The 27,012-nt window shown below is 39.0% G+C and overlaps 1 protein-coding gene across 7 annotated transcripts in view; it reads left to right on the forward strand.

The window, feature by feature from the left end:
• LRRC4C (leucine rich repeat containing 4C) overlaps positions 1-21,960 on the forward strand; it is a 262,284-nt gene extending 240,324 nt beyond the window's left edge. For 4 of the 7 annotated variants that reach the window (XM_025206696.1, XM_025206697.1, XM_025206698.1 and 1 more), the window contains 2 exons: positions 18,783-18,880; positions 19,759-21,960. In XM_025206696.1, the coding sequence (XP_025062481.1) occupies positions 19,801-21,714 (1,914 nt within the window). In that variant the 5' untranslated portion in view covers positions 18,783-18,880; positions 19,759-19,800 and the 3' untranslated portion in view covers positions 21,715-21,960. Of the gene's footprint in view, positions 1-18,760; positions 18,881-19,758 lie in introns of all 7 variants that reach the window. The other 3 variants (XM_006025853.2, XM_006025855.2, XM_025206700.1) reach the window with 2 other exon arrangements.
• Positions 21,961-27,012: the final 5,052 nt, after the last annotated feature.

The following is a 27,012-nucleotide window of genomic DNA, read 5'->3' on the forward strand; positions in this document are numbered from 1 at the left end:
ACCAGTACAATGGTCTACCTGACTACAGTATACTGCAGTCTTGTAGTCCGAGCGATAGTTGTAGTCCAGTGACATGCAGGAGCTGCATGGAACGTTGCTACCATAAATGCTTGTAAAGGCTAGGGATCAATTTTGCTTTGGCTACGTTCATATTTTTTTGTGGTTGTTTTTCCAAGTATTTGCCATTGCATAAGTGTTAGTGTCACACATTTTGAGCATACAGCAGTTAATGGTATATGAGAGGGTGAATAACAATTTTTAATGGTACTCACTGGATGATGACTGACTGCTTGAATCATTTTTCTTGAAAGAAAATGTGTTTGGTAATATGTTTTATCGGAACAACTATATCATTGAGAAAGATATCAGAGAAGTTTTTGGATACAAAATGCCCTTCTTCAGGCTGTTTCATTTTTCTTTACTTTTAAGAGAAGATAGGATAACTTATGGCTATTTTTTTTTCTCAAGTAATGCCTCATGTCCCAGTTCAAGATGATAGATGCCATAGTATCAGGGATTAGCTAGAAAACAGTTTTGTAAATACTCATAAATCAATAGTGGCCAATGTTTTTGGTAAGCATGCCACAAGTTAAGTTCAGAATATGAGGAGGCCCCCTAATCAAGCACTGTTCTTGTCCAGTGCTATGAAATCTAGTTGCCACTGGGAAATGGCAACACTGAATTTGGAAGAACCAGCTCCTGCAGCTTCCACAGTAGCAAACACTTGAGCCAGCACCAACCTCTATGTCCTGTCCCTTCCCTGATGGCCACTTCTATCCCCTTCCCCTCCATGAGTGCCACCATAACTCCCATTACTGGTGCTTCTTTTAATGGGAGCTCTCCATGGAAAACACAGTGGGTTGCAAGAAGTGAGTTTGATGACTCAGTAGAAGGAGCCTTTCCCTCTCCACTAATCCTGACATGGTATGTTGTGCTAAATAGAGATGTGAGTGAGTGGCCCTCTCCACATAACATTTGGTCTGCTAACGCAATTTCTAAAAGGGTGGGAATTCCATGATCAAATTTTAATATTGGGAATTATCCTGTATCTCCATAACTTTCTCTTGTAGTGTGACTTGAAGATGTCACATATTGGTACACTATAAAATGCCTGCTAAGTTCTCCCCAGACATAGCTACATTTTGGTGGTGTACAAGGTGATCATGGTACACTATATGTGTTGTTTATCAGTGTAAATTTATAAAGCCGACAGGGATTATTCAGAATGAAGGATGGTGTATAAATGCAAGCTATTATTATCTATTAGTCAATGTAAAGCTTTCTAAATCCCCTCCAAATTAGACATAACACATTATAAAGGCTGCAGATAAGAATCTCTTTTGATTCATCCTGGTTTATGCTTGCCATTTATTATTTTTCAGCTATTATTACAACAAGGCATCTCATGATAATAAGGTGTGGGAGGAAGGGAGTTACTTATCATTTGAGAAAAAATAGTTTAGAAAGTTTATTTTTACAAACTAAAAATAAATCAAGCATTTTAATGTGTTATTATCCCCCTTCCAGCATTTTAGCAATCTGCTTGCAGATCGCCTTAATTAAACACAATTAAAACAAAAGTGTTCATATCATGTTTAACAGCAGAAGCCAACTTTTATAAAGGCTGCTTCCTATTAATAATTTGTCTGAACCTTTTGGTAATTCATTAAGGATGGGTGAATCTAGTGAAGAAAATAATAAGGGGCCCAAATCCCAGCCACTATAAATCATTATAATTTCATTGTTTTCAGTGGAGAAATACCAATTAATAGCAACTGAGAACTAGCCAAAATTTCATGGAGTCATAGGGAAAAAGACTCCCTTGAACTTCTGCCTTTGCTTAAATCCATTTTAGATATTTAGGCCCCAGTCCAGCAATCAGGTTTGCGCTTCTTCTGACCTCTTTGCTCATTCATGGCTACAGTGTGAACTACATGACTACAGTCTCCAGTAGTTTTTGCTATTGCAGTTATAGCTCATGAATTCCTAAACTTTTCTTGAGTAGAGTGAGTATCGGTAAGCAATAACTTATGGGGAGCAACAAGAATAAGAAACTAAAGGTAATTAAACTAGGTTTCTGTGACTCAGGCTTTCATGACTGGACATTATATATAGTTGCCACTTAATAATCACCATCAGGTATAACAGGAAAAAGGGCATGGACCTGCCAATTGTATAGTAAAAGACACTCATGATTTAAATGTACAAGCTTATATGCTGCCCAGTATGTGGTATCAACAGCACCTCTATTGCTGACCTATGTACAAAGTATGTACCCTGTAAAGTGTTATTTCAGTGGAACATTACCACTTACAAGAACGCTATTATCATTTGCAGCAGCACAGAACTATGTGAACATGGTGTGAACAACTCAGGCAAAGCTCATTTTGTAAGAATAGAATGTGTATGTACTTTATAATGCATAATGGTGCAATAAGGTTTTTTCTGGCATGAGTTTGCAATGGTTGAATTAGAGACTTATCTATCCATTTTAAGTACTTATATGATCCCCATTACTGTAATAGCCAAATGCCTCAAAATCTTTAATGTATTTATCCTTACAACATCCCCTGAGGTAGCAAATACAGATAAAGAGCTAAGTCACAAATCTTCAGCTGGGGAGATCTGGAAGCGTGTGTGTATGTCTGTGAATATGTTTGTCACAAGCTTGAGCACAGTTTAGAGGGTACGAACCCAGAAACCAAATTTTAAGCTACCGCCCTTGGTTTTTTAAACAAAATAATTTTGGCAGAAAGACTTAAGAGTCCATACTGAAAGCTATAAATATGTATAGATATAGTTATAATGCTAACAAGCTAAACTTAAAGAATAGTATGTCAGAGTCAAATATTTAAAGGTTAGGAAACGCCAAAATTAAGATTGTCTGTGTAACCTAAATTTGACCACAGTGTAGGTAGGCAGTTTGATACAGGGTTTTTTGTTTGTTTGTTTGATTGTTTGCGGGGGAGGTTGGTTTTTTAATTATAAGGGCTGGGTACAGATGTTTGGGGAAGTTAGGGAGAGGTTAGATTGGATTAAAAATAGCCACCCAGTCTAACTTAGTTTGCCCAGGTGGTGGGCCTTACACTTAGATTGACCTAACTGGGGAATTTAAGTGTGAACTGTACAGAAGTTCAGGAAGGTTAGAATAGTCTAAAACTGGCCAATCAGATCTAAGTTAACTGTATCTCAGAGGTAGCCTAACTTAGATTGGGTCTGGCAAGACTGATCTAATTGAATTTCTGTACAGTTCCCAGAACAGCCCTGGGACTGGGAAAGCCTACCTCGCCTCCAGCACCAGGAGATTTCTGGCCCCACAGCCCCTCATCCCACCCCCAAATGAACAGCTCCAAGCTCTCCATGAACTAGCTACTCCCCCAGCCCACCAAAACCCCCATTACTGGGAGGCAATCAAAACATGTTGGGATGAGGGGAGGGGTGGGCAGAAATGGAGTGGGGGCTGCTTTTCTGGGTGGGAGTTATTCATCTGGGGGGGGGTGAAAATAGTCTCTGGTCCTTGGTTGGCCAGTGGAGAGCCTTCCATCCTCCCAAACCCTACAAGCCCTCTTGATCCTGTCAAATCCTCCCAGACCCCACTAAACCCCTCACAGAACCTGCTAGCTCCCCCAATTCCCCCACAATCCTGCCAAACCCTTCTGGTTCCCACCCACCCCCATGGAGTCTGCCTGCCCCCACAATTCCCTCTGCAGACCCCACTTTCCCCCATCCCGCATGCCCTCCTCCACTAACCTTCCCATCCCAATTCACACAAATCCTAGAGAGATTTCTATTTAAGACAAACCTCCAATAAGTAGATTCTATAAATGGAAATTTATAAATCTGTTATAATTTTTCATGTATAGATTCTAATTACAGATGGATTGTCATTAAATTTGCCCACACCCCCATCACTGTGGTGGGGAAAGAAACAGTGGGGAGTGAGGGGTTAGACTTCCACCCCTAGTCCCTTGTCCCTCTACCTACCCTCCCACCCCTTTTTCTCTAGCCCCCCTGCCTCACCTCAATGCCTGCCCTTCTGCCATGTGCCCCTCACCATGTGCTCCCTTGCTGCCTACCCCTTTCCTTTCCCTGTCCCTTGCCTCTTCCATGCCTGCCTGTGCCTGTCCTCTGCCACCTGTCCCCTTTGCCACATATCCCCCAGTGCCTGCACCCCACCAACTTCTCCCTTATCCCTTACCACCTGCTGTCCAACCATGTACTCAATTGCCCATTGCCCTCCAATCCCTGCATCTGTGCTGGACCCCTTGTTGCCTCTCTCCCACCACATGCCCCCCCCCGCAACCATGGCTGCCCCTATGTCTCTGCCTGCCCCGCTCTGCTGCCTGCCCCACCTGCTCCCTATGCTACCTGTACTTCACGACACTTACTTCCTGTGGTAGCTCTTGCTGCAGCTCCAGGACTGAAACTGGAGCTACCTGCTCCAGGCCAGTACTCAGATCTAAGATGAGACCTTTTTTCCCCCATGTTGACTGGGGAAAAAACCTTCTTATATTTGAGTAAATATGATACTGGGAAGGGGGAGGGGAACAGAAAACTGTATATATACACAGAAAAATGTATATAACCAGTGTATACACACACACACACACACACACACACACACACATTCTTAAAATTCTGAAAAATTTGCAACCCACTTATTTAGTTCATCTCCTGCTAATGCAGGATTACTCCCTAGGGTATACGATACTGTTTTTACTAGTTGTGGTAGGAATTCACCAAATGCTTCCTAGCAGGATGCCCCCTAAATAGCAGTAATGTGAAATTCTTCCACTGCCAATCATTGAGTCACATAAGATGATTTTTTTCTCCAATTCTGTTCAACATGAATAGCAGCCACTAGTTGAGCTTCTAAGATTATAACAACTTAAGTGCCTGTAGCAATAAGCAGGTGACACACAGCTCTCTACATATTGTTCATCTTGACCTCATCACAATCATCAAGCTAGCTCAGTACAGTACTTGGATGAGATCAGCTAATGGATAAAGAACAACTGGTTAAAGCTGAAAACAAGCAATATAGATTGGAAGTTCATGGGAAGAAGAAAGCATTTTGAGAGTTTGCAGCCATAGTGCATTTTCTTTGGGTTGAAGATGCACAACCGCTATTGGTTAATTCAGTTTGTAGTTTAGAAGGGCTCTTAAATTCCTTTTTGATGACCAGCCCTGACATCTTCTATGTTCAGTTGTCTAGGAAACTATTCTATCCCAGCAGATGACAAGCTTGTCTCAGTTATTCACACTTTTATCATCTCTTGACTGCAGTAATGCAGTATACTCGAGCATGAAATTGTGAGCTTTTAGGAAACTCTGCAAGGTACTCTACAGTGCAGCGATACACACTATTTACATCCAACCTGCTTTCAGCTCTCATATGATACAATGGCTCTGCCCTACAGATCTTTGACTTTATTGTTCATTGTGCACCATCAATCTGGGTCTGACACCCAGATATATAAAAGATTACCTAAAACTTTGGGATTAAAACCCACTTCCTGGGACACAACATATCTTTTTTACCATAATGGTAAAATTTCTCTGGACAAGAAACAGGGATGAGTTCAAGACTCAGGAATGAACTTCCAGAGAAACTAAAACCTGTCACAGTCACCATCCTCTACTTAGCAAGACACAGTTTTTTTCAGACTTGCCTTCCTTAACATAATCATTGCAATATGTACATAAACCTGTACATTCCTACCAAAAGAGAACACTGTTCTGAACATGCTGGCCTTCCTAGGGTGAGAGGATGAAAGAGAGAACAAACTGCACATGATGTGAAGCTATGTGATGACTCAGGGGGAATAAAAAATGCCTATAAGTACTTGTTCATGTGAACAACACACTTTGATCTGATACTGCTGTCACTGGGAGACATGATAGTCACATCTCTTAATACACTACTTCAAGGCACTCATACTCTGGTAATGAGAGTATAAGAAGCCACATAGAAAATGTTCTAATGCTTTTTTGTAAGAGGAAAGGATTTCTTAGAGTGATATCTTTTATTAGACCAACTGAATAGCTGAGCAGTGAGAGCCAACACAGTATAGTAAAAAAAATGAAATATCTTGTATTTGAAACCTTATCTAACTCTATCCCAACTGTACTGTTGGTCCAATAAAAATATCACCCTAATAAATCCTTGCTTCTTACATAATTTTTGGACCATCCCAGCTACAGCATCACTAACACTGCCATTAATGCTTTTTTCCTAATGTTTTCTCCAATCTAGTTTTAAATATCATTAGATGTAGGCTTTCTACCACTTCATTTGACAACTGAATGTGGATGAAGTATGATCTAGTTGGAATGAAAATCAGGATGTCCTAATTATATCAGGGATTCCTTGTGTTAATTAGGCCATACTGTTTGATTTCTCTGTGACTTATTTTTCCAGTTATAAAATAAAGATATTACTAACCTGAGGAATATTGTGAGGCTAAAATACTATTTGTTATGCAATTGTGACTCTTTCATCAAGGGTGCTATGGAGTGCAGCCAAACTCCCATTGCCTTCAAAGGGCATTTCAGATATTATATCCATACATACTCACAGTGACAGCGGTATCAGGTCAAAGTTTGTTGTTCACATGTACAAATACTTATAGGCAGTTTTTATTGCCCCTGAGTCGTCACATAGCTTCACTTTTAATTTTATTTCATTTGCTACCTCCTAAATTGATTTGAAACATTTTCCCAGGTGTAATATTCAAAGGTGTACAAATACCGTGTTCAGGAGCACCTCTGACCTATTCATTGCTCAACAGTGATAGATTTAGTAATAATGTGCCTGCTATTCTGGCTGTGCTGCACATTGGTAACACCTAGGGTTTAATTGAAAATACAGTCTGACCTTGGTTTTGTTCACTGGGCACAGAAAGGACTTAATTGCTATGATTCTGCTGAAGGATGTTATTGCAAAATGTCATATTGCTAATTTTGGCTTCTTGCACCTTTTAGGAAAAGAAACTCTCAAATACCAGTAAAAAACAATGTGTTGTGGTTGCATGAAACTCCAATAAAACAAGTAATTTTCCAAAAAATTAACTTCTTATTTTGCTGCACCAATTTGTTGTATCCAGAATGCTATCACAGTACGATAATTGCATTGCCCCTAACAGTTTCATATTCCTTCATAATTAAATAAACAGCTTGTAAATTGCAGACCACAAAATGTCTGTGTTCCACTCTTACCTTAAGGGGTTTCCATAGTTACCAAGGACAAGAAGTTTAACCATCATTTGCTGGACTCCAGGCTATTCAGAGCCTTACCTTTTCTCTCTTGTCTCTATTTCTTCCTGCCTTTTTGTTTATTAACATAATGAGGGAGTCATTTGGACTCAGTTAGCCCCTGCAAATGAAATAATGCAAAATGGACTCTCATGCTTCAGTGTGTTTTGTGTTATTAACTGAATATGTTTCCTTGATATTCTCCCTCTAAAATGCATACTAGATGGATGCAGCCTGTAGTCACCAAGGTAATGAAACACTATTATTCAGCAAGTCTCCTGTTCAACACAATATACTCTAGACTTGAAAAATAGGAGGACTTCTTTCTCTTGCTCTTTCCCATATGCCTTTTACATGTCAATACAATTTAGAAAACTGGAATACCTACGGGGATGTGTAAACTGTCCCAGTTACTGATATGCCCATAATAACAGTGTGGCACAGAAGAAGCTTGCTGGTATAACATAGTGGGGAAGGTTTTTTAATTTAAATTGTAATGTATTCCTATTTCTCCCTTCATCTATTACTAGAAGACTTTTTCAGCAAGGTCCTTGTTACTCTCCCTGCATTTTTTTTTTCTAAATTCTGTTTTGCATTTTATAAAGTTTCTTCCTTTAACAGGTGTTTTTGCTTCCTTCTATGTTTGGAGTGGATTTTTAATTTTGACTCCCCCTTAATGAAAACTTCTGACTGTCTCATCTCAAAAAAGCAGGAAGATGATGAATATTCTTCAACAACTACCTCGGCTTTGGCAGCAGAGCATGCTTCTTGATGGTTTTTGAGAGTGCCAGGGAAGTGATATAAATATGTCTTCTATTGAATCATACATGCAGGGCATGTCTATACATGCCGATTTAAGGTTCATTAGACATTTGTAAGGCAAACTAAGGGTGTGGGTCTACACGTGCACACTCTTAATGCACCTTAAATATTGTGATTTTTGGCTAGTTGCACCTAAATTTGATACCTGCAAAAGCAAGTATCAAATTTAGGCACAAATAGCTGAAGTGCCTTTATGCACATGTAGATGTGCTAAGGCGCATTAATGCTGTGTATGTTGACTGACTTGGGACTAACTTTAGTCCCAAGTCGATCCGCATACTGCATTAATGCACCTTAGCACTTGTAGGTGTAGACATGTGCCTAAATCACCTTAATGCACATTAGGCAAATGTGCATTAAGTTTAGGCATGCATAAAAGTATGCGTAAACACACCCACAATGTACTACTGGTTCATAGTAGTTGTAAAACAGTATCAATATGAATACCAATCAATATCAGCCTTCAAAATTTTGGTCTCTTTCTAAGTTTGTTTGAAAGCGTTCCAATATATAGCCCAATATGAAAAGAGGTCATGAAGGTTCAAAAATAAAAATATTGGGTATTTCTGTGGATTACAGTTATGTTTTTGACTCATGCCACATGTCACAACATATACATGTTTTAGACTTATGCCTCAGAACACAAGATAACCTGTAGTATTGAGAAGAGCTATTAGGAAAAAGGTTTATTTAAGGCCAGAATAGTCTGAAACTATCCTTAAGTATCTGAATATCACCGTTACATACAGCATAGTGTACTGTTATGATTTTATGACTCAAAAGCCTTCTGGTTTGGTCCAGGATAGGATTTTCCATATGTTTATTTTACATTTTTGGGGAAATGGTAAAACTTCTGTAATTACTAAAACATACAAGAGTATGTAATTACTTTAAAATGTCTGTTATTACTAAAACATAGTATAGTAATGATCAAAAACACTGTAGTTTTTCACTGTTTGAAGCTGTAGAATTTTACACCACTATTTCAAAATACTGTAGAATTTTGCTGAAAGTGATGTTGACTTATATGAATTAATAGGCACAAAATATTTTGGGATATGTGGTGGGATATTTCAAGACTTTTTGGAATAGTTTGTATTATTACTCTGACAACTTTGTAAGTTATCTGCCCTATACAAGTATTAAACCTCATAAGATAAAAAGCACTACAGAATTCTAGAGTAATGGTTCAAACACATTTATTGACACTGGTGGTAACTATAATGTTTTGGATCATTTGTTTAAATTACCATATCACATTTATTTGGGGCTGGCTAAGTTACTCACATATCTTCCAAGAAACTATTCCAGAAATATGTTTGTATCATTACTGTAAAATAAAAATAGGCATAAAAAAGTTTCATTAATAAGTATAGAGAAATTGCAGCTTAACCATTACCGGTTGATAATTTTTTATTTTTTTTTGCGGAGAGAGTGGCATCAAGGAGGTATTTCTGTGACTTTCATTCATGTTACAGTTGGTGCATGGGGTGTACTAACATCTTAGTATGAGTAATTACAAGCTTGCTGGTGTCAGGACTATTGCAAGACTCTTCAGTGTAATTATCTGTTTTGATATCCAGGTGTCCTTCCTCATAAATATCTGCCTAGGAGAATATAGAATATAAAAACAGAAAAGAAGTTTTCAGAAAAGCTGTGTCTTATCAATAAAATTGTTGAAGTAGGAAAAGTATGACTTGAGTAACCCAAGAGGCCAGGTAGGAAATCTTTAAGCTACAAGCAATTGGTTTGAATCTTGCTTGGGCCAGTACAGAATATGAAACAATACCTAGGGTTTGTCTACATGTGGACATTTGGAGAAATTAATCTGAAATATTTCTACAGTGGATTAGTTGAACTTCATTGCATTTCTGTGTGGACATCCTTATTTAGAATTCAAGTGGGCACAATTTGATGTAGTTTAACTCATGAATGAAGCTAAATCAAATTAAGACTACATTAATTCTGAATAAGAGAATCTATATAGATCATTTAAAGCAGTTTTAAAAATCCACATTAAAAGTTAATTCAGATTAATATTCTTAAGTGCCTCTGTATAGACAAATCAAGTCTGTCATTAAAGTTTTGTGGCATCAGTAAATTGAGTTTAGTTCAGCTCTTACTGGGCAGGTACTAAATGACTCTGATTAGCCCCATTATGAAAAAAAACCCTCAGTGGTGAGATTAGGGCCACTGGGCACCTATACACAAGCAGTGAGGCTGCTCCGATGCACTATACTTACAGTGTGTCAGAGCTGATTCAATTAATCAAGTCTGCTGGAGCATGGTAATTACTGTGCTCCAGCAGCCTCCAGCGTTTCATGTATCAGCCTCCCCACACTTCAAAATGGCAGCAGTGGTGCTTTATCTAAAGCTCATTCAATGAGCAGCATTTTGAAGTGCAGGAGCACTGATACATGAGATACTCTGGATGCTTTAATTAGAGTGGTTCTTGGAGCTGCTTTAATTAACGTGGCCGCACGCCCCCCGCTCCTGGAACATGTGTATAAACACCCATAGAGTCTATTTTATAGTACAGATTTGTTCTTAATGTAGGCCGAGTATATAGGCGGACAATGAAAATGACCAATCTTCCTAGTATATATTTATAACGCTTAGGCTGTGTCTACATGAGATGCTGTCTGTGCATTAGCCCAAGACTACTGCACTGTAGCGTTGCATGGCAGAAACAGTGATATGACGGTACTACGCACTACTCTCAGGTTACTGCACAGTCAGCATCACAAAAAAGGCATTTGCCAGCACTGCTGTGCAGTAGCATGGGTTACTGCACAATCATTTAGTACTTGTTTATACACATACTAGATGACTGCACAGTGACAGTCTCTTGTAGACATGGTCTTAGAGAAATATATAAGTCTTTGCTTTCCCTGTTTAATTTATCTCTTATCTGATGGTCCCTGAATTTCTCTTTGATTCCTGAAATCCACAAATGTTAGGATCAATAACAAGGGACACAAAGTGAAAGTTAAAACAGATTAAGACAGAATACTCAAAAACAGACACACACCAGACAGTTATAGTAGCATTCACCCTAGAATTCGCCTATACAAACTGCCTATTCAGAAAAGTAAATACTTGGACATAGTTTGTGCTCATTGTGAATGTGAGGGTAAAAAACAAAAATAAGAAAGTGTAGTAGAGAAGTCGAGGACCCTTGCTCACCCAGAATGCTTATGAAATAAAGCAATTTATCTTTATAAAAAAAGATAGTCAAACTCCACTGAAGTCAATGGGGATCTAATATGGATGACCTTCTCCAATCACATTTATATATCTTAGGTGAGTGTGCTACACAAGGGCACATCTACACGTTTCTGGATGTGCAGTTGTTACTGCACAGTCATTTAGTACTTGTTTTAGCTAAAGCAAAACTAAGGTAGTGCATAGGTTGTTTCCAACCCTACTGTGCAGTAGCATCAGTGTCACAGTTCATGCTCACCAACATTATGTTGCCATAGCAATGAGCTGCATTGCCATAGATCATCACTATAGACATGCAGCTTCTTGTGTAGATATAGCCACTGTAGCTCAAGTATATGATAAAGATTCAGTAGGATTGGACTGGAAGGCATGGAAAGGAATACATTATCTAACCTACCTGTCCCACCAGCACTCCTTGATAGGTGATACAACAAAGCAGTGGATTTCCACACTTGCTACTCTTAGGGTTTTGTTACAGATTATAGTTTACGCTTCTGAAATGTCGATCAGTGTTAGTGTTACCTTGAGTGGTCACATCTACCTGTGCAATTGCTTTCAGGTGCACCATTTAAACATGCACCCAGGAGTAATGAACTCTGGAGAAATCAGCTTCAGAATTTATTATGGAGCCCAGTCAAAGCATCCTTGGTTGGCAAGGGGCTCCAGGGGTCAGCCTGCCAGCCCAAGGCTGTTCTGACCAGGCTCAATGTCTGGTGGAGAGGCTGGCTGGGGCACGAGGGTGCTTCAATGTGGAGCTAGCCAGCAGGCAGCCCCTGCATTGAAGCATCCTCATGCCCCAGCCGGGCAGGGCAGCATTCAGATGTGTGCTGCTGTGCATGAAAAAAAAAACTCTGCAGCAGGGTGGGAGGAGAAATTGGCTTGTAGCCATTACCACCCCCTGGGCAGTAGCAATCAGGGGGTAGAAAATTTGTCCACACAGAATAGAAGAGTGGGGGGAGGGGACACTGCATCCTGGGATGCTGGAGGACTGAAACTTGTGTGGCTTATTTCTGGGGATTGGTCACATATTCATGGAACATAAGCTGGGTAACATGCATCAGAGATAAAACTGCCCTGGAGTGGCATAACTTTAAATACCTAAAGGTTGCATGAGATGAATTTTCATGTCTAAATGTGTGGACAGTCAAGAGGTTAAGAGCTCCAGGAACTACATAAAATGAATGTGTAACAAGGGCCTCATTAGGCTATTCCTATATACTGCAAGGTAGGGATTCCAAAAAACTGGATTCCAGGTAAAATGTGGATTCCTTTCTTTTGGCAGCCTTCCCAAATCCTGAACATGCAAATTAAAAATGTCTAGAATATTTGAAAGCCGTGTTGGTTAATAGAATAAGGTTGTTTTCCCCTCACCCAATGATCAGTGAAACAAAAAATATCAGATAAGTTGTTATCCCCTATTTTTCCAATGAGGGGGAAAAGAGAAACAGGGATGGAAAAGGGAGCTTGGATTGCTGGTATCTCACCTTCATCTGGTCCTGTGCATAAGCAGAGCTGTTCATTCTGCAAAGCAGCTTATATAGAACTTTTTACCTACCACTATGTTAGCTAAAAGTAAAATAAAAAGCAAACAGATAGAAGCTGTTAGGCTCTGAAACCACCTAGGCTGTTACACATTATCACAATGGCTCCCCAAACTGCTGTTGAGCCTTTTAAAGTCCCATAGCTGTGTAAAGAAAAAGCTGTGTTTAAAAGGGGGAAAATCATATGTATTAGCCATTCAGTGAAAAGGTTTTTGCTGTAAATATAACCTGTACTGTGAAGACATTACTAGGGGGAATTTAGAAAGAAATCTATGAGAAAAAAGAAAATATACAATTAGAAATACAAGCTGGGAAGACCTAAAAGATAGTACTTTAACCCAATCCATGAACTGATGCAGTATCATGCTTAAAGTAGTACTTTAATAAGGGTATAGCTTGTTTGTGCATCTCGACAAGAGAACAGTATCATTGTACTGTGTAGGGTGAGGAACTGAAAGTGAAGGACTTGTTTTTTTTTCTGAAATGGAAGGCCACTCCCCCATGGACATTCCTGTCATCTTCACACTAAACGGGGTGAAGATGACAGGAATGAAGGCTGAGGGAGGCTAGGATGAATGAATACGTGATTACTTGATTGCAACCAAACTCTTCACAACCATCTGGGAAGACGCATCTGTAGCATCTACAAAACCAATGTCATCTGAGGATATATGAGCCCCATGGAACTCTCCTACCAGGACCTTAGTGTCAGTGTAGATACCAGGATTTTTTTTGCCTGTTTCAGTTTCCTGTTTTAGGTTACGTTCATGGTTTGTGGAGGGTAGATTAAAAAATTCTGGCTTTATCTGCCAATGTTGATGCCAGATGAGAATCAATATGAGTTGCTGAGGTTATGAAGAGTCCCTGGAAAGGTGTCAAACAAGTCACTTGTGTTTAAAGTCAGCCTTGGATTTGGACATTTTTATTGTTCCATTTCCTGCTCAGTTCCATGCAGTGCAGCCACATCAATGATCCCAAGGCTAACCATTTTTTTTTTAAAGAGACAAATAGGTGCCTTCTGAAAAGTAATTTTCCTTACTTGCATCAGAAGGGCAAGTGTGAAGTGGCCATGATTTTCTCCAGTGCATGCACACGTGACTGAGTTGTGAAAAGTGAACTCAATACTCCTTTGCTTGATCAGGCTTTACATTAATGATGACACAATTGTGTGATATCAAACAACTTTTTGGATATAGGCCAACGAGTCCTAGGCAGGGTGCCATAGCACCCTGAAGTGTTTTGAGATCTTTTAAAGGATTCTGTGGGGTGACGCTCAATGTTAGCACTGTTAGGTGTACAAACATAATTCAGTAGAAAAACTCAGCAATTCAAATAGGAATCCATAGAGTTAAAACATTTTGACTTGTTGTGATCTTTCCGAGTTCTTTGCAACAGAAGAATTACTTTATTATTTTTCTGTAGTGCCTCAAGTCTATTGGGGAGTGCCTTAAATCTATCAAGGAGTGCCTTATGTAATGCATAAATCCAAAGGGTAGAGTTAAGGTTATGCAGGCAAACATAATCTAATCATTTTCTAACTTATAGGAATTGAATTGAACTTAATTGAACAGCATTCTCAATATTTTACATTGAATTTTAAATATAAACACTAGTACTATTGAGTTGTGTTGTTTGTACATGTGTTGCTAGGCAAAAATATCTTGGAAGTAAAGAGTAATCAAGGGAAGTGAAAGAAGCTTGTTGACTGTCCACAAGTGCTGTTTTTGTTTGAATTTTCTTGGAAACTGAAAAAGGAAATTGTGCCTTGTTAATCATACTAGAATCTTTCACTGCCCTGTGATGGAATTATTGATAAAAAGTTTATACAACCTGGTGGAACCACTCTTAATTAGTTCTGCTCTTTCCTAATAAAGAGATCCCAGAGGGTAGTGATGGGTAAATGTGCTTGTCATCCTCTCCAGACCTTACTTGTTGTCCCATAGGTTTCTTGTCACCTCTTGTTCAATGAGCATATGAGGCCCCTAGAAAAGACAGTACAGAGTTTTGGACACCTGTCTTTATTTTTCTTTCTCATGTGAGCCTCACAGTCTTTGTTATTACCCAGTTCCTGGCTACAGTTGGGGGTTGAATCCAGGTGAACCAGATAAAGCTGAAACCAAACAAGGCAAATATGATGATTGTTGGCAATCTTCATGACTTGGTGGGGGGTGGGGATAAGGATGTTCATCACTGGTGGGATTTAGTCCCCCTTTCACTTAATTCTGCAGTCTTGGGGTGCTGCTGGATCCTTTGTTGTATCTAGATCTCCAGGTTGTGGTAGTAGTTAAGAACATCTTTCACCAACTCTATCTGGTGAAAAGACTTGGAATATTTCTTTCAGATTTTGATCTGACCACTATCATCCATGCTTTTTTAAACTTGAGACTACACCATTGCAAAATGCTGTATGTGGGGCTGTCCTTGACGCCTGGCCAAAAGCTACAGCTAGTGCATAATGTGGCAGCTACCTTGTGATGGGCCTGGGTCACCAAGAACACATTAGTCCAGTGCTCCAGAGCCTGCCCTGGCTCCCAATAACTTTCTGAAAAGAATTCAGGGAACTGGGTTTGACCTGTAAGGCCTGGGTCTTGGTGCTACACACCTACATACCTATCTCATTTTCTTTTGTGTTCCATCTTGATCCCTAAGATCCAATAAGAGGAACCATCTGCAAGTATCATCTGTGTATCAAGTTTGCATAGGAAGTCATGCTTTTGGAACTCGTTCTATCTTGTGGGTCATCAGAACCCGATCCAGGACATCTGGAAGCAATGAAAACTGTTTTATTTGAACAGGCATTTAGCAAGCCAGGTTAAGCTGGGGTGTTCTTTAGGGAGCTATTATTATATACCTTCTATATAATTTAATATTTTATATGTGTTTTTATAAGTTAGTTTGTCTTTTATTGTAAGCTGCCCTGAGTCTCTTTTGGGAAATGTGCTATATAAATCTAATAAATAAATTAAATCTATAAAGCCAAACCTTTATATTTTGCCAGCAAAAAAAAAAAAAAGAGAGATTGAATTGTGAGAATATGCATCATTCCTTTTCCATGTCTTTGTAATAAGGAATTTAACAGATTTGTTGGAATATGACAGGGCCATGCCCTTAGCATTTCTGCTATGGCTTCAAATTTGCAATCTTTGGGCTGTTAACTGTGCGCCTTAGCACTAGCACCACCCCATCCCCCAATATACATCTGAAAATGGGTCTTTATGTGAGGACCATTAAAAATATACTTCCAGCACATTTTTAAGGCTGGAGCTAATTAATTTAAAAATTCATTTAAACGATTTTTTCATATTTTACTTTAGTGCTGGCTATTTTTTAGTATATTATTTTGGGTGTAATTGACCTTGATGCATATGGTCTGCACAGTGAAAGGGGGAACCACAGTCCAAATAAGAAAGACTATTTGTAACCCATGTGTACTGCAAAGGGAAATCTTGAGCACCCTATTGCCTGGTTAGACTGCAGTGGTTATGGTGGCTAATCTGCAGCATCAACCTCACATTTGAAGAGACTGGATTTTAGCTTGCCCTCCCTAACACTTCAATGGCACAAAGCCTAATTAGACTGGACTTATGCTGATATAGGGAATTTTATATCATGCATTACTAGAGATGGGGAAAAATACTTATATAAATAAGTCCAAAAATAAAATCAAATAGTAGCTATAAAAGCTAAAACTCCACACATATACTCAGTAAGATACTAGAGACTTCTTACTTATCTTTTGTACTTATACTCCTAAAATACAAAATAAAATCTTAGATACACAGGGAGATAAAATGAGCATCCCCCCACAAAAATACACATGAAAATACCTCCAAATTTTCTTCTTTATCCTGTCATTCTTGCAGTGGCCATCTTGATTTTGAATATGTATGTTTAAGGTATCCAGTTAACTGAGCAAATAGTAGGATGGGATGAAAATGTACACATATATAACAGGTAGAGAACAATTATTTATGGTGACTTCATAGAGCATGGCCCTCAGGCTTAAGTCTGAATGAAATATGCTTGGTGCAGGACATAAACGGTAAAGGTAAAGATAAATGTCACAGGATTATTTGGCCTGTAATGCCAACGTGAGCATTAGGGCTCTATGAATAAGTGAATTTTGGTTCAGTAGTTAAAGAGAAATATTAGGGAAAAATATTTCAATTTCAGTTACCATAACAGAGAAGAAAAAAAGACAATTAGGTGGTCAAACAAAATGTTCAACCTGAAGTGGGAAAAAGATCGCTCTGGATACTGTTAATAAATGCAAAGGAAATGAAGGGGTAGAAACAAGGAGGAGGAAATTGTTCCCCTTTTACCAGTAGTAGTTATGGTAGTCAAGAGATACAGGATCAGTGTCTTTCTGTGCCTGAGACTATATAAACTCATGTTGCCACATCCCCCCCTCCCCCGCCCCCCCCAATACACAGTTTTTCAGGGACTCAAGCAGCACAAAGTAGTATCACATTTAGGCCCTGTTGATACTTTCACTTTTGCAAGACATACTCATGGACTGGAATAGCGATTGTTACTCAGGTATCTCATCTCCCAGTTAAGTATTCTAACCAACAGGCAACAAAGAGAAAGGGTGGAAGTGGATCTGCTGGATGCAGATGGATCTCCCAACTACAAACCATTCCAAATATACAACGATACTCGACAACTTAGAACTTAACTGCAGTGGAATAAACTCTGTTCTTAACTGCAGTAGAGTCAAGAGAATTGTACTACTGCATGGGGGAAGTGGTTCAATGACTACCTGTTTTATTACTTGCTAATGGGATGTATCATTTATGCCAGATACGTAAAGGATACATTTTAAAGAATGCATTAATTAAACACACCAAAATAAAATGATAGAAAAATATTTTAAAATGTTGCTTAGTTGTTCAAAATAGGAATCATGGCATTCAGTTTGTAGCAAAATCCATTCAAAGATCTTAGCGTTATCAATAATAAAAGCCTGTTTATGCTTTTATTGCTTTCAAACCATTGTGTCCTTACTGACCTCACCAGATTTACTTCTTTTATACAACAGTGTAAGATCAGAATCATGCCTGATTAATTAAATGTTGCCTTCCCTCTGTGAAGCTAGTATTAACGCTGACTTGATTTTTATAGACACAGAAAGACGTTGCCCAAGGTTGCAAAAGGCAGAGGTGCCAGTTTCTTGAATAGATACTACAATGACTGGTGTCTTATAAACAACAAAGAGTAAATACAACAGCCCAGCTCTTCCAGTGATGAACTTTAACCATTAATCCATGCTGCCTCTGCAGTAAAGATTTAAAAGTTCAAATGAAAACTCTTTCTAATTCTAAACTAAAACAGAAAGTTAGTACCAAGAGTACCAAACCACATCCATAAATATGGGCACATTTACACATCACCATACAGCAACATTGCTACGATGCCATGCTTTCTTATTTCCTTTTGGAAGTACTAAAGCACAGTGCAGTAACTGCCCATACTGCACCGTATATGTGGTGCTCAGGAGAGTGCACCGCTATGGTGACATAGCTGCCGATCATGTGTAGACCCACGTGAACAGTACATCAGCATAGCATGCCATACAGTGGCATAGTGCATCACTCCATTTCCGTAGGATGACATGTAGATGCACCGTCCATGTACTTTGAATGTATAATTATAACAAGTCTGTCATTAAATGATCTGCTCCAATGCGCAACATAGTATTTTTTCTTTTACTTTCTATTGTATTATCCCTTACCATAGTTTAAAAAGTAGGATATCTTTTTAGTACAAAATGAAACAAAAATGGAAATAATAGTAACCTTTGGCTGATAGTATTTTGTTCTACTGAATACATGTATTATGCATCTTGGTGCTCTGGGTTATAAATGTGCTTCGAGCTTGCTGTAATTTATAAGACTTCACTTTTGGCTGATTTATAGGAAATTTCATTAATCTCTACAGCAGAGGGACCTTGCAGTGAGCAGCAGATTGAAAATGAACCCAGGGCTGGTGGATTTAGGCACTACTACAGATGAATCAGCACTGAAAGTCTTTTAATGGTAATGATCGTTTGCAGAGTGTAAAGGTCTTCCCTCTGTTCTTCCTTGCACTAAGATCTGTAGGAAATTTTTTTAGAGGTAGCAGTGACATTGCTAACCCTGCAGCTACTGAGATATTTTTTTCCGAGTTTAAACAGCTATTCTTTATTTCTGTGTTCAGCACACATTTACTAATGAGTGTTTCTCTGCTGCTGCTGCCAAACACGAGAATAGAGGATGAAATATCGTGAAATGGGATGAGGCTGTTTAACGGTGGGGGAGAGCTGATGCTCAGCAGGTCACACAAAGCTTTGGGTTTTTTTGTATTTGCTTCCATTAAATAAGAAAGATCTTGCACTCACATTTTCATGATCTACATTCAACAGTAAAAGCTTCATTTGCAATATGGCCCCAGACCTGCATTCACATTCACACAGGCTTAAAGGTTCAAAAAGGTGAAGCCTTATCTTGCTCCTGAGGTTTTGGGATTTTTTTCTGTTTGTTTTTTTTTTTTTTTCTGCTTTAAAATACTTGGTACTTAGATAATTTCTTTACTGTTGTTGCCTGTCTGTCTCTTCAGGGTCTTGTCATTGGTTCTCTGGGCTCCCCTTCTAGACCTACAGTGTGTTTCTCTTAGGTACTGGTAGGTGTTGCAGTTTACCTGCCATCCTGTTACAAGCATTTATAACTTGAAATGAAGCATGGCTTATGTTCTGAAGGTGCTAAATTGAAATGCAAGTTGTAGCTTGCGCTGTTGGGTGGAAAGCTGCAAACACCAAAACCCATATCTAATGGAACAGGCAGGGTTGACTGAAAAGCACTGAGAATTTTTATCAGCTAATATTAATATTTGGTATTTATTTAACGTTCTTCCCTCCCCCTTCCTTTCTTTCTTGCAGACTATTCAAACTCCAGAAGGACCAACACCAAATAAATTATGAATGTTGAACAAGATGACCTTACATCCACAGCAGATAATGATAGGTCCTAGGTTTAACAGGGCCCTATTTGACCCCCTGCTTGTGGTGCTATTGGCTCTTCAACTACTTGTGGTGGCTGGTCTAGTAAGGGCTCAAACTTGCCCTTCTGTCTGCTCCTGCAGCAACCAGTTCAGCAAAGTGATCTGCGTGCGGAAGAATCTGAGAGATGTCCCAGACGGTATCTCTACCAACACACGATTACTGAATCTTCATGAAAACCAGATTCAAATCATTAAGGTGAATAGTTTCAAACATCTGAGGCACCTAGAAATCTTGCAGCTAAGCAGGAATCACATTAGAACAATTGAAATAGGGGCCTTCAATGGTCTGGCCAATCTCAACACTTTGGAACTCTTTGACAATCGTCTTACCACCATCCCTAATGGGGCTTTTGTATACCTGTCAAAACTGAAGGAGCTTTGGTTGAGAAACAACCCAATTGAGAGCATCCCTTCTTATGCTTTTAACAGAATCCCTTCCCTGCGTAGGTTGGATTTGGGTGAATTGAAAAGGCTTTCATACATCTCAGAAGGTGCCTTTGAAGGTTTGTCCAATTTGAGATATTTGAACCTTGCCATGTGCAACCTTCGGGAGATCCCTAACCTTACACCGCTTGTAAAACTGGATGAGCTAGATCTTTCTGGGAACCATCTATCTTCCATCAGGCCTGGATCCTTCCAAGGATTAATGCATCTTCAAAAATTGTGGATGATACAATCCCAGATTCAAGTGATTGAACGGAATGCCTTTGATAACCTTCAGTCACTGGTAGAGATCAATCTGGCACACAACAATCTCACGCTACTGCCTCATGACCTTTTCACACCACTCCGACTAGAAAGGATTCACCTGCACCACAATCCTTGGAACTGCAACTGTGACATTCTTTGGCTCAGTTGGTGGATTAAAGACAAAGCACCCTCCAACACTGCATGCTGTGCCCGTTGCCACACACCTCCTAACTTGAAAGGAAGGTACATTGGTGAGCTGGACCTGAATTACTTCACGTGCTATGCTCCAGTGATAGTGGAGCCACCAGCAGACCTCAACGTCACAGAAGGCATGGCTGCAGAGATGAAATGCCGAGCATCGACCTCTCTGACTTCTGTATCTTGGATTACTCCAAATGGATCAGTTATGACACACGGGGCATACAGAGTTCGGATTTCTGTGCTTAGTGATGGCACATTAAATTTTACAAAGGTGACCGTGCAAGACACGGGCTTGTATACATGCATGGTGAGTAACTCTGTTGGAAATACCACAGCTTCTGCCACGCTTAATGTGACTGCAGTGGAAAATGGTTACACATACTTTTCAACTGTCACAGTAGAGACTGTGGAACCTTCTCAGGATGAGGCACGGACCACGGAGCAGGTCGGGCCAACGCCAGTTACTGACTGGGAGACCACCAACATGACAACCTCTCTCACTCCACAGAGCACAAGGTCAACAGAAAAAACGTACACCATCCCAGTGACGGACCCAAACAATGGGATTCCAGGAATAGATGAGGTTATGAAGACTACCAAAATCATAATTGGTTGTTTTGTGGCTATCACCCTCATGGCTGCTGTGATGTTGGTAATTTTCTACAAAATGAGGAAACAGCATCACCGGCAGAACCACCATGCTCCAACAAGGACTGTAGAGATTATTAATGTGGATGATGAGCTTACAGGTGACACACCCATAGAGAGTCACTTGCCCATGCCAGCAATAGAGCATGAGCACTTAAATCACTATAACTCTTATAAGTCTCCTTTTAACCACACAACAACAGTTAACACAATAAATTCAATACACAGTTCAGTGCATGAACCGTTATTGATCCGAATGAACTCTAAAGACAATGTACAAGAGACTCAGATCTGAAACATTTATGAAGTTATGGGGTGGGAGGGGACAAAAAAGACGGTTTATAAAACAAATGACACAAATGACTGGGCTAAATCTACTGTTTCAAAAAAGTGTCTTTACAAAAAAAAAAGAAATTTATTTATTAAAAATTCTATTGTGATCTAAAGCAGACAAAATTATGTGTATTCCTCAAAACCTGTTTTGCTGCACTTATTTACCCAAGTCCTTTCCTCCTCCTTCCCCTACCTACTCTAACCCCCATTGGCCATATTTTTCATAGAAGTTCTTGATTCCCTAAAAGACTGGTCTAGGAAATTTTGTATGAATTCTGTTACACTTTGAGAATTTTTATGGTGAATTCTAGTGGTGAGATTTGGTCTATTTTGTCTCTTTTTTCTGTTTCATTTTTCTTTCCTCATGCCCTTCTTGAATGGTTCAACAGGATGTGGAGCATTAGGGGTAGATTTATAAGGAAGAATAAGGAAAAAAAACAAAAAACAACTTTTTTTTTTTTCATGTAATGACCTGTTCTGTATTTACCAAGAGGACCATTCTGTGAAAGAAGAAGAAGAAAAAAAAAGAAAATATCCAAGAAATTAATTTACTTGTGAACATCTATAAAACCCATGATCTTTTAAACAATTCTAGAATCAGAATTTGTAGTTCAAACACTAAAATAAGATTATAAATAAAATATTGTTGTTTTTTTTTCTGTACTTGGATATAGCTCATTTTTAGTGTGGCTTTAAACATTAAAAGTTTGCTAAGAATGTTACTATCTTCTGCTGTTATGATCCAAAAACATATACTTCAAAGAATATTGTTACAGTGTTTTGGATCATTACAGAGGAATAATATATTTAATATTAATATTAAAAATGGTAAATATACCTTATACTTAATGGAAAATTATGATGATTTACTCTAAGGGACCTTTCAGCTTTCTTCATTGGATTAGAAAACTTTCCAAACATTCCTTAGTGTGATGAAGGTGTCTACAAAGAGTTCAAGTACTAGTGGGATAACTAAACAAAGTAAAAAAATATTGTTCTTATTTTAAAGAAATGCTACCTGGAATTAGCATGTGCTCCAGGAGTACATGAGAGCCGCTCTAATTAAAGCACCCAATGTGTCATGTGTATCAGTGTCCCCAGACTGAAAAATGGCAGCGGGGGCACTTTAACTAAAGCTCATCGAACAAGCTTTAGTTAAAGTGCCCCTGCCACCACTTTTGAGCATGGAGACACTGATACACATGATGCTGGAGTCTTAATCTTTAAAGACAATAGCTTTCATTGGGCAGGCCTTGAAATGTTTCTAGCTGTTAATATGAAACTTGTGCAGACACCCACCCAAGGATACATCCCAGAGCCCGCATTCCTGGAATGGAATCAATGTGCTATCAATAATGTTTCACAGAGAACAATATTTGAAAGCGTTTGACTGACCCAGAAATAAAGCATGACCAATAAACCCTTGGTCACATACAGAGGTACATCCAAATTGCTTGCAGCTGATACCTACTTTTTTACCTATTGTAATGCCAAAGTATATTCCTATTAGACTGATTAGCTTATATTGATTGAGATTGCTTACTTACATTTTTTCCCTTTAATATGTTCCCCAGAATTTAGTCTGTTGAGCAGGTTTATGAGCTGAGTATGTGTTGGCTTGACTCGCATGCTAAGAGCTAGAAAAAACAGTGATCATGAGTATTTAGACTCCAGGGCCATGTTCAGATGTGCAGGGGCATGCACTTGCAGCGGCAAAAATAGTAGTGGCACAAATTTGTGCTGCTACTTTTTTCCAAAACACACTTTCCTATCCATGCACTTTGTTCTGCTTCAGGAAAACTGCCTGTGCTCAACTCCTTCTAGCTCCCAGCATGCTAGAGGAGTTCCACCACAGCTGAAGGAGTGGAGATGCTCTGGCTGGCAGCCAGAGCATCTCCCTGGAGCACTAAGCCTCCGTGTCTTTGGGCACATGCTCCTGTCATGTCCACCATGCCATGGTTTTTTCCCAGTGCTTTTTTGCTACCGGGCTGCAAATTTGCACATTTTAACATTTCCCATGTGCGCTTTGTGGCACCATGAATCTCATGCCCCTGCTCATCTGGGCATAGCCTAGCTGTGCAAATTATGCCAACATAGACTCCATATATGGGCAGGTAAGGTAAGTAGATTTAAGGGGTTTAAGGGAGTTTCAATGAATGTAACAAAGTCTAATTTATTCACTGAACTTGGCTCTTTGTCATCTTACTTTTATTTCCCTACTTATCAACAATTTCTCTTGTTGCCAACATCCTACCCCTGATAATTAAAGTTCCAATTCCCAATCTAGGATCAGAAACTGACTTCTGGTGAAGTCCTCACAGGACCAAGATCCTCCCAAATTGTTTATCTGCCTACTGTGTATTTTGGAAGGAGTAGATACTACATAGAGTGAAAGGTTAAATGCTCCACTGTAGGATGTACAATCCTGAAGGTTGCAATTGCATAATTAAGGCAGAAGGTCTAATCTACAGAGGACACTGGATGGATGACACTGAATCAGCGTGTGAAAGGAGTATGCTAACTATGCTACAAAGGGAAACTCAAAAATCCTCTAATAATTTCAGAGAAATATTTGACAATACATTATCTTTTGATGTATTGCATGAAAATAATATCTGCTATAAGAGAATTTTAATAGAAGATGAAGATATGTATGAATTAAAAATATTGTACTATTGGATAGTTTGTGGTCCTATAGACACTGCTTCCTAGCCCTCTTCTCATTTTCTTAGTTCTTTAGTAATTTCCCCACTAAAATCTATACAAATATTGGGATCAGATCTGTTCTGGAATACTGCAAGTGCATTGTTCAATATACCTGATCCATCCAACAGGTGTATTTTGCTCAAGATTACTGCTCTGTGCAGTAGCACTAGGAATGTATTTTTTGTTTCTCAGTCCTGGGCCATCCAATATCATGAGAATGTTAAGCAACTTTCACAAAAATCACATCTATGGTCTTAAAAGCATGTGGTCTCCATGCTGCTGCAAACAAATCTCCCGTATTTTGGTAGCTGACTTTTTTTCTTATTGACTCTATGGCAGAGTAGGATCTTTAATAAAGTGAAGGTGGTGGATTGCTTGATTGTAGATACTGATGCACAGTTTAATAGGTATGGAACAAAGTCAGTAGAATGTGTTGTTGCTCTTTATTCATACCATTACTGCCAAGGACTAGTTTTAATATAAAATATTAATTGAGCTGTAATTGCATCATACTGTATAATCAAAGATTAAAAAAATAAATCGCACATTTTTTTTTAAATGACCCCCTCCCTCCCTCCCTCCCTCCCTCCCTGCAGCCCTCATGTTGAGCAAGAATTCTTAGCTGCTGAAAACAAGGCCTAAGGAAAAGGCCTTTAGGCCATTTTGCAGGGGAAATAGGAGAAAGGACTGACTCATGCATACTGAAAATGAAAGGGTTTGGAAACACAGGGAACATAATGGCCTCATACCTGGATGTTCTTTATGTTGAAAGTAGTTTGGAATATTTTTAAAGATTATAACATAGATTGAAAAACAAAAGGTTAGTCTACCATGTGAATTAGTTTAAGAGAGTTCTTTACACTTTGAGAAGACATCCTAAGAACAGAAAGGAAAATAACAGGGTATACTGGGCACTGCAGAAAAGCTCCCACAGAGACTTTGTCAGATTTTGTCAATTAAATTCAGGTGTCACATTTTGATCATGTTGATAAAAAACAATTTCATAATAGCTAAAATAAAAGGAAAAACATGGCATTAAGGCCCCATTCAAAAAACACTACCCAGAGGGACTGCAGAATGGTGAGAGTAACATGATGTGCCTCTTAACCACTGGGGATGATGTCACAGACTGTGCATTTCTACTCCACAGATTTGGAAGTTGATAAGGAAGCCCAGGTGCAAGGTGCATAGCAAAGCACAGCTACCAGGCAGCTTTGATTAAATTGCTCTTGTTGATGACATTCTAGATGAGGTATGATATGTTATTTCCTCCATGGGAGTAGAAACTGCAATCTTGATTATGAGCTATCATTTTATAGTGTGCACATGGGAAAGGATGATATAATCTTCACTTCACCTGACCAAAGCTGAAGAAAGTTAGCAGCTCTCCTGCACAAATACATATTACAGAGCATTTTATCTTAAGAATAAGAGTAAGACACAGTAAGAAGTATGATTATAGGCTTTGCAGTATGCAGAAGGAACATGTGAAAAGCAACTGAATAACATTTCATTTTGCAACATAACTTGGACATTTGGTTTCTAAAAAGGGCTGTATGTTTGAATATGGTTGTGTTGCTGTATTTCTTATGTTAAAAACATTCAAAGAATAACGTGATAATTTCAAGATTCCCTTTTCCGAAGATGACACCTGCTGTGGGCCAATTGTGTTGTCATAAAAGGGTTGACACTAAGCTGACACTGTATTTGGAATATGGAGAGACTAATGTTCTAGATTTGATATGGTTTGAGGTTCCTGCACAACTTCTGTCACAAGCTTTAATCATGTAAGGTGACAATATTACTCTAGTCTTTTGAATGAGGACAATGAAGCATTCTGTCTTCTATTTGCCTTTCCCTGAAATGCCCAGTTGTATAATTGTGTGTTAAGCATGGCATTGTCTCCCTTTCCTTTCTTTTTAGGTCTGTCTGATAAAGATTTAGGAAGCATTAGGAGTTCCAAAAGAGAAACTATACAATTTTTCCTGCCTAAAGAAGTAAATAAAGAAATAAAATTGCAATTTTTACCATAATCTACATGATATAATAGGAAGAACAAAACCTGAACATGTTGTTTGTTTTTTACTGTGTCTTTTTCCCCAATTTGTATAAACGTGCATGTATGACCAAAGAAAACCTTAATCCAGTAGGACACAATTCCACTAGGTCCATCTATAGTTATACTAATAGGATAGTAAGCAGGGGATGGATGTCTCCAGTGAGAAGGTTTCCATGAGTGTGTTTGTTGCGCTCTCATGAAGAGAACAGGACTACTCAGGTATGGCACTACTGAAGGCATGAGTTGACCCTGGACAGGATCTGGGGATCTTACACAGTACAGTTCAACATCTGTACACCATAAAGCCTAATTCTGTGGTGTTTTCTTGAGCACTCCTGAACAATATCATTTGGGATGGAAAGAGTATTGCAGATGCATAGTGCATCTGGCTGCTCCCCACTTAGAGCACAGGATCATACGTGATAGGACTACAGTAGAGTCCTGGTAGATGGCTGGAAACAGAGGAATAATTCCTTCCCACCAGCTCCAAAGACA

Source organism: Alligator sinensis, unplaced genomic scaffold (assembly GCF_000455745.1).
Source record: "Alligator sinensis unplaced genomic scaffold, ASM45574v1 scaffold10_1, whole genome shotgun sequence".
Lineage (NCBI taxonomy): Eukaryota > Metazoa > Chordata > Crocodylia > Alligatoridae > Alligator > Alligator sinensis.